Below are 8,798 nucleotides of genomic sequence, written 5' to 3'. Positions count from 1 at the left end.
ATTCCTTTCACATTTTCTGCTACTGGATGAAAAAACACATTCCTATTCAAACCCTTCGAATGCGTTGGTCATAACTTGATTTGTTTGTGTCCATCCGTTCTGTTGTAAATGAGTTCCACAGAGAACATGCTGTTTAGCTCCCCGGGATCATAACACACGCTGGCCGTGGGCCTCGATGCTTGTTTATTCGGGGAGTCGATATGAGAGTTGTAGTTTTGCTTAGCTCCCTGCAGGGAGGTTTACACAAGAAGAGGGTTGAGCCAGGTTATGGGATCCTTCTGAGGGCGGAGGAGGAGATGGTGGAACGGTTGAGTTAGCAAAAGTTAAACAGCATTGTTTTGATTTTTGCTTTCGAGATGACTAAGGTTTTGTTTTGTACTCTATATTCTCTTTACATGGGAAGGGATTCACGGATGATGCATAAAAAGTCCAACAGCGGTCTGTCATTCATTAAAAGCAATGAAGGAACAGACAAATTGGAAAAAGAAAAATAATTCTTGTGATTCAATGATTAGCAGAAAGGGTTAGAAAAAAGCTATATTTGCTCTTGCAGGGTCTCACAGAACAATTAGTGGCTGTAAGTTTATGTATAGACCAGCTACAAATTCTATGGCAGTGGTTTTCAAACTGTGAGGCGCGCCTCCCCTGGGGGGCACCAGAGTTCTTCAGGGGGGGCGCGATGTGAGAAAAAAAGATACCAGAAAAAGTAACGCAGAAAAAACGCAAAGACGAAGACGCGCTGTGTTCGAAATCGTTCCCTATTCACTCACTCACTATTCCCTATATAGTGTTTATGATATAGTGCACTATATAGGGAACGAACAAACGAGAATTCGGACACTACGCTGAACATTTCTAAACGTCATTTGCGTCAGTAAATGCGCCGGGTATTTGTGTGACGCAGACAGCTGCGCCCACATCATGTAAACAAACCGGGCACCCACGAGGAAAACTGGAGGTTGTATTGATGTTGAATGTTAAATTTCCTTGATCAAGTTTTTTTTAAATTAATTTTGAATATTACATTTTCTATGTTAAATCCCAAATAAATTGTTGATATTTCTATTCATTTTCGCGGTTATTCAGCTTCCTTCTTCTCCTCCGGATAACAAGACCGCATTGCATTGTGGTATACGGGAGTAACATGTACGGAACATCGTATGTTCACTCAAATTTTGGGTATTTTAAGTCCACTATATAGTGCATGAAATTTACCACTGAGAATTCGAACACCACTAAAAAATGGCGAGCACCCTATATAGTGCACTATATCCGTGATAGGGAACGATTTCGAAAACAGCTACGCAAACTCATTGCTCCCACTAATGTTGAGGTGAGCTAAAAAGGAGGCTAAACTGGCAGTTTACAGATTAAGATGTTCAAATGTATTTTAAAAACGTTAAGCAAAAACATGCTTAGATAAAGATGTTAAAATGTGTTAAGAAATGTGTTTGAAAATGCACAAAGATGTTTAGAATGTTTCAAAAATATGTTTAAAATGTTTCAAAAATGTTTCAAAAAAATATGATCAGAGATCTTTGAAATGTGTTAAATATGATCAGAGATGTTTAAGATATGATCAGAGATGTTTAAAATGTGTAATATAATTAAAAGATCTTTCAAAACACAAGGATTTAGAAAAAAAAATCGGGGGGGGGCTCAGCTGAAATTTGTTCTCTGAGGGGGGGCTCACTCTCTCATACTTTGAAAACCCCTGTTCTATGGGAAAGGATTTATTTATATATTATTATTATTTGTAATTCATGTTCACTCTCCAACCACACGGGGGCAGACTTGCTCCTCCTATGGGATACGTTGTAGTTCCAACACCTATAACTTTTCTCTTTTCTTTTTTAAACCTCTTTCTTTTGAACAGATTTTGACGGAATGATATCAACAGCTATTTTACCTCAAACGTTGTACATTATCAAATATATATGTCATTGTTAACGATGCACAAATGTATGTGGATTGTATGAGTCAGACATCTCAAAGTATATTCGTATCATGATTCTCTTGCATGATCCGTTGGTTGTTTATCCGTTTGCCAGGTTTGCCCTGCGTCCATCAAGTTTGACAATCCAAAAAATATATAAAACACTTGCTTAAAGTGTTTTACCTCATAAAAACATTCAATGGATAATGTAAGTTAATACATGTAATGAAGCAGAACATTGTGAAAGCCCCCAGATTGTCTATGTTATGTTCTATAGATGAGAACGAGTCTGACTCTTGACCTGGTGTGAGGTCCCGTCAACGTGTCAAATCCGCCGTTGCCTATAATTCCCAGCGCTGCCTTCCCTGGGTGATCAGTCTCGGAAGGAAGACGTTTAAAATCAGGGAGATGCATGGTTGCCAAGGGAACAGGCTCATCCCGGTGATGAAGATTAGGACTCCCGTTGTCAGGGATTATGTCATTTGAGTCCCAACTTCACACGTCAGTCATTAAGGCAACAAGACAACAGCAGCCCAAAGAATATTATTGTGTTTACTGTAGCAGCTGGTGCCCATGGCTGTGTTTGCATAAGAGTGTGTGTGTGTGTCGGTGTGTGTGTGTGTATGCATGCATGTGAGTGTATGTGTGTGTCTGTACGTGTGTGCACGTGCTCATGCGTGTAAGTGCGTGGGTATGTGTGCGTGTGTGCACGCTCATTCATGTAGGTGTTTGTGTGTCTGTGTGTATGTTTGTGGGCATGCATGTGTTTGTGACTGTGCATGACTGTGCTGTATCTATGTTTGTGCACAATCATGTAAATCTGGGGCATGTGCATGCGTATGAGGATATAAGTATGTATATTTATGCATATAAATCCTGTCAAAGGATAGACTAATAGAGACAAGATCAGAGTACATCCGGGAAATCGGATGATATAAAATATCATAATGTATATTCTGTGAGGCTCTGTTAAGACTTTGTTAAAGTCTTCATCACTTATTCATGTTAAGACATTATTGGACACTGAGTGTTCTGCCATCTTGAGACACAACAACATAAATATGTACGAGGGGGAAAGATCCTCAGCAAACTCGGCTGTTCCCCCTTTTTACCTTCTGCTCTCTCCCCCCTCCCCACACTCTCCAACACCCCTCTCTCTCTCTCTCATCCTCTCTCCCTCCCTTTCTCTCTCGCCCTCTCTGTCACTTGTGCTCTCATCTCTATATGGACGAGTCAGACGAGAAGATCAACACACAGCTTCGAAAAACAGATCCGATATTTTATCCTCTCGCTCTCCTTCACTGTTTTCACTGCACTCTATATTTTTTTCTCTCTCTCTCTCTCTATTCCTGCCCTCTCCCCTCAAAGGTAGCCTCTTTTCTCCTCCCGTAACCATGGTGAACAGATAACCGCTTCTCCGGCCGTCCTGACATAATGGGAACCTGCCTCTGCAAAGGTCAGTCAGCCTGTCTGTCTGTCTGTCTGTCTGTCTCTCTGTCTGTCTGTCTGCCTGCCTATCTATTGAGCAGACTTGTTTTTCTGTCAGTTTGACTGTCTACCAGTCATTCTTTCTGTTTTTAGCTAATTCAATCAGTCAGTCAGTTTGTTTTTAGGTCAGCCAGTCTGTCTGTCTGTCAGTCAGTCAGTCAGTCAGTCTGTCTGTTCAGTTTGCAATTAGCTAGCATTTGGCCTCTTGTGCAACACGTCTTACGGGAGTCGCTGTTTGATGTACATCTCAATGGCCTGGTTCTTTTGTAGCTTGCTGCTCTGTGGTCCCATGCTTACAGAGACTGTGAAACATGTTGTTTTGTTGTGGATAGACCCTTTCCATCTGCTTGTTGTAGTCTATGCTTAATTTTCAGTTTATTTTTGTCAACACTCGCAAGACAGGCTGGCATGCTTCAGATTCACGAATAGACAGTTGAGATCCTGCATTTTACAGTAACCAAAGTTCAACCCTGCTGTGATTGGTGGATGTCACTTTCTATGACACGATGAGAAGCAGTTCTTCTGAGTCATATCTTTGTCAGCTTATTTATTTGTTTTGAGCGTGTGTGTGTGTGTGTGTGTGTGTGTGTGTGTGTGTGCGCGTGCGGCCGTGTGTGTGTGTTTGTGTGTCACAGAGCTCCACCGCTCCATGGCGGTATTGCAGGGTGAGGTGGAGGAAGAGCAGCCCCCACCTGGACAGGTGTGTGCTCAACGTGTTCCTTCCCTAAGTATTGACCTCTTTGTTTCTATTGAATGACATCACTGAAGTAAACTGGCCAACCGTTGGCCTGTTCTGAAGAAACTTGGCAGTAATACACTAGAAGTAATAAGCTAACACTGTGTAACGGTTGTAACCATGGAACGACTAAGATGCTAATAATAGGCTAGTAAGGCTAGTTTTATTTTTTTTCACAATTTAAAAATGTATATAGTAAATAAAGCTTCAAAGATACATAATAACTAGAAAGATTGACAAAATAATGAAAAAATACCTAATATTAGGTGGAAAACGTGGATATATAATAACTAGAAACACTGAATACATAATCCTCTAGTGTTTTAGAACAATAAAGACTTTGAATTATGGGTTAATGTTTCAAGAAAATATGTTAATTTTTGTTTCATGTTTATTTTCGTCTGTATATTGAGCAGAACGACCTTAATCCTCCTGACGGCAGCACCACCGATAAGATCAGTAGATATGATATTGGAGAGCTAGCCACTTCTTCTCTGCTTGGTAATACACTCATGTACTAACACACACACCCAAATGCACACACACACACACACACACACCTAAACATATATGCACACACAAACACACACATGCAAACACTTGCTTTCAGTCACACACCCTCTATCTCTCTCTCTCTCTCTCTCTCTCTCTCTCTCTCTCGCTCTCTCTCTCTCTCTGTCTCTCAATCAATCAATCAATCAATCAATCAATCAATCTCTCACTCACTCACTCACTCACTCACTCTCTCTCTCTCTCTCTCTCTCTCTCCCTCTCTCTCTCTCTGTCTGTCTGTCTGTCTGTCTGTCTGTCTGTCTGTCTGTCTGTCTGTCTGTCCCCAGGCTTGGTGGCCACCATAAAGGACCACATCACCAAGCCCACTGCGATGGCCCAGGGCCGGGTGGCCCACCTGATAGAGTGGAAGGGCTGGGGGGGCGGGGGAGGAGAGGCGGGGGCCACCAGTGGGGGCGGAGCCGGAGAGGTGTGGAAGGGCCTGGGGGCGGAGCTACAGGACGACGAGCTGCTGTACTCCCAGATGACAGACGAGATCAAGGAAGCTCGCTTCGCTGCAGGTTGTAGTGAACGGTTCATTAACCTAACGTGTTACCGTTTGTATTTATGTTATTATCAAGGTGAGACCCGGTCTCACCAGAGTCAATTAATTTTTTCTATTATTATATTTACATTTTTATGTGCATTTTTAGGTGCGAAGTGCGAACATAGTAACCCCTGTAAGATTATCCAATTATTATATTCATGTGATAGTATTTACCTTATTGTATTATTATATTCATATTATTATGTTGGTATTATTATATAATCATATGTTAATTTTTCCATTTATATTCTTCGATTATTGAATTATTCCATTAAAGTGAGTCAGGGTTTAACTAGAGTAACCTGAACATGGTTCAGATTATGAGATTATTGAATTATGCTCAAGGTGAGTGAGGGTCTGATTTAAAACAACCCTTATCAAAGTAGACCGGTCTGAAGAGACACTTGGCTTTAGGGAATTAATTATTAATCCTCTTTCACGCCCCTTGTTATTTGGTGTGCTTGTTTAGCTGGAGTGTTGAAGTGGCTCTTGTGTTCCCTGGTGCTTCGTTCAGGAGTAGCTGCACAGTTTGCCTTAGCGGAGGCAGCCATAAATGTCTGTTTCACGGACGAGATCGACCGGCCCTCTGTCAGCTGGGAAGGTAAGCATACGCTTATTTATAATAATGAGCTTTAGATGTTGTTTTAGGTTAAACAACATCTATAACAATATGTCGATTAAAATAGGATACATAGAATGCTTCCGATTTTTTATTGAATTTGAAGTTTGGTTGTAGGAACAGTTAAAAGCTGAACTGAAAGGGCAAAAGCCAAACAACAGGAAGCCACCCATGTTGTTGGATAGTGAAGGTTTGAGTTCGAAATTCCAAGGTCGGAATTCCGGGAATCCGTTTTTCTTCCCCTTCAACAGCTCACTTACTATTTTTCCTACGTAAACCATCGTTTTGACCATACCCCATGAACCCCCTCCCCTTCAGCCACACAGAGCCACTACATGGCCTACTACCTGTGCGACGGCGCTGTCGTTGGCGTACCACAGCGTCTCCACGACAACCACCCGGGCGGCTCGGCCAGCCCCCTCAGCTACCCCGCAGAGTGCCCGCCCCCAGCCGTCCTCCACCCAACGCCCCCCCCTCCGTCCTCCGTTCCCCCCCTCGCCACCGCCCAGACGCACGGAGCGGTCTCGGAGACGCTAGAGAGCGGCCGAAGGCTTCAGCAGTTTGAGAGCATCTCCCTGTCAGAGGACGAGGTCTTCTATAACTAGAGGTGGATTGGTCCTGCTGGGACTGCACTGAAGTAAGGACACGCACGCACACGCACGTATGCACGCACACATGCACGTCAAACACACATGCACGCACACACCTATGCACACACACACACACACACACAAACACACACACACATGCGTGCGTCCATCACCCATGTCGACCTCAGGTTCTTCGTCTGCGGTCACATGCCATTCCGTCTCTCACTCTCAAGAGGCCTCTCTCCTGTCCCTCTTCATGGCCTGTCCACAAAAAGACAGAGTAAAGCCCCAAAACAAGACAACAGGAGTAATCCACTAAAGCCCCGCCCCCCCCCCCGTGAGCTATCCAATCAGGGAGCCGTTTTCCAGGTGGTTCCATCAGAAGGGTTCCTCCCTGGGGCTTTGGATGGTAGGAGACCCAATTAACCGTTCAACCACATGCCTTCAACCGTGACGATATCTTTTTATACTACAATGAAAGTAAACAAAGGTTATCTTTCGTTTGTTTACCCTCCCAACCGCAGTGTGCCATTCTTCAGACTGCCTCTGGTATCCCTGAAAGCGACTGAAGGGAGTAAAATGAAAACAGGAAGGTTGTACGAGAGGGAACTCTAGGGAGGGAGCAGGTAATCTCCGTCCGTGGTAGACATTTGAACGAGACATTTGCTAATTTATCACACAGGCGTCCGTCCCCTCCGCCGTCGTCCCACCGGTCGAACTCGGATGATGCTCAGCCAATCAGATAAGAAGAGGACTTAGCAATAGGAGCAAATCGTTCAACAGAACTACGGCACTGCTCGGAATAAGTCAGTTGGACTCCTGCCACCGGCCCCCCTCGAGGCCATCACTCTCTCTCTCTCTCTCCCTTTGTCTCTCTCTTCCTCTCTCTCTCACTCTCTCCCTTGGTCTCTCTCTCTCTCTCTCTCTCTCTCTCTCTCCCTTTGTCTCTCTCTCTCTCTCTCCCTTTGTCTCTCTCTCTCTCTCTCTCTCTCTCTCTCTCTCTCTCTCCCTCTCTCGCTGATAACAACCAATATCCAAGACAACAGGAGCACAACGGATCCAGAGCTGTGAGTAGGTAATTTGGTGTTGAGGCAGGACTTGGATTCTGTCCAGGAATAGAGGGCGGAGCATGTCTCTGGAGAGCACAGACTTTGTGGACGCACGTCTTCTTGATCATAAAGGGAAAAATGTATTCCTTCTGACGTCAAGAATGTGACACACTGCAATTTGAAATAAATTGTGAAGTGATTAAAAACGCTGTTCTGCGTCTAGCCAGGGTGAATGTATCAAAGAGACATTTTTGTATTCGTATTTTTGCCATCAGTTAGACCCCAGGGGTCAATTCAAAATAGAGGTCATTATAGTGAGTAGCCACAGTACGCATTTGTACACAAGCTAGGAGAACTTTGTGGGAGCCAACGATGTGCAATACTATGTTACACAAAACATAATGAAAGGCAGGGTGGTTTATCACAATGCCTTTGAGTCTGAGAGGAGGCACTGTCCACATGGTGTGAACAGAAGAAACTGTTGGCCAACAGGTCACATTTTAGGGTGAAGTTGTAGTTCAGTCACAAAGTAGGGGAATACATCCTGTCCTTTGTTGTATACTGTCCTGTGTATTGACAGAACAACGTACGACAGGCATTGTTTTGGTGCAATATCCTTTTATTTTTATATGATCACAAACCGTGGGTCAGTAACTATAGAGGACTAAAAAAAAAGTTGGCCAAAAATAAATGGTCATTGTTTATTTAAATATCTTTGTTTTATGTATTACTGGATTTATTCAACTGTTTGTATTAAATTCCATCTTTAATCATTCCTTTGTCTATTTATTTTCAGATTAATTTACATTATATTGTTTCTCAAGAGCTTTTATGTTGCATAAAATATGTGTTCACTATTGAGTGGTTGCTTGGTCCACCAGAACAACCAGTTGGCAACAAGAAGATGAGATTTATACATGAAAACAACACAACTATATGTACTATTGATATATATTGATTACTTTGAATATTATTATTATCATTATTATACAGATATAAAGTTGAAGTTGAGGCACGATGATTATTAGCAGACAGCAAAAAGCGAGTCTAGAGATTCCTCCTTCTTGAATTAGTATGATACGTTCGTTGCAAGCAAACACACTGAACTGATTGATAAAAGCAAACATAAAACCATGCTCTTGATGTGCTTATTATCCCCGGCAGGCACAGACAACATCAATAAGCTTTGTTTATAGGAGGAAGATGTTGTAGTCAGTAAGTTATCATGGTTATGGTTATGAACGAGAAGAGGGGAATACATATGAACACAGAGGCAGGGCTCAT

General features: G+C 42.8%; 1 protein-coding gene across 1 annotated transcript; it reads left to right on the top strand.

Annotated features, from left to right (window-relative positions):
* Positions 1-4,049: 4,049 nt before the first annotated feature.
* On the top strand, positions 4,050-7,287 carry fam131c (family with sequence similarity 131 member C; the record flags this gene model as incomplete). Its single annotated transcript, XM_079738772.1, has 6 exons — positions 4,050-4,124; positions 4,577-4,661; positions 5,000-5,236; positions 5,777-5,857; positions 6,194-6,512; positions 7,148-7,287. Coding segments are annotated over 5 exons (765 nt in total), but the record flags the coding sequence as incomplete, so codon positions are not given.
* Between the last annotated feature and the right edge of the window lie 1,511 nt (positions 7,288-8,798).

The sequence above is a fragment of the Pollachius pollachius genome (genome assembly GCF_949987615.1).
Source record: "Pollachius pollachius genome assembly, chromosome: 6".
Classification (NCBI taxonomy): Eukaryota; Metazoa; Chordata; class Actinopteri; order Gadiformes; family Gadidae; genus Pollachius; species Pollachius pollachius.
Note: the sequence above shows the minus strand (reverse complement) of the source record. Positions and strands in the feature narration are given on the sequence as shown.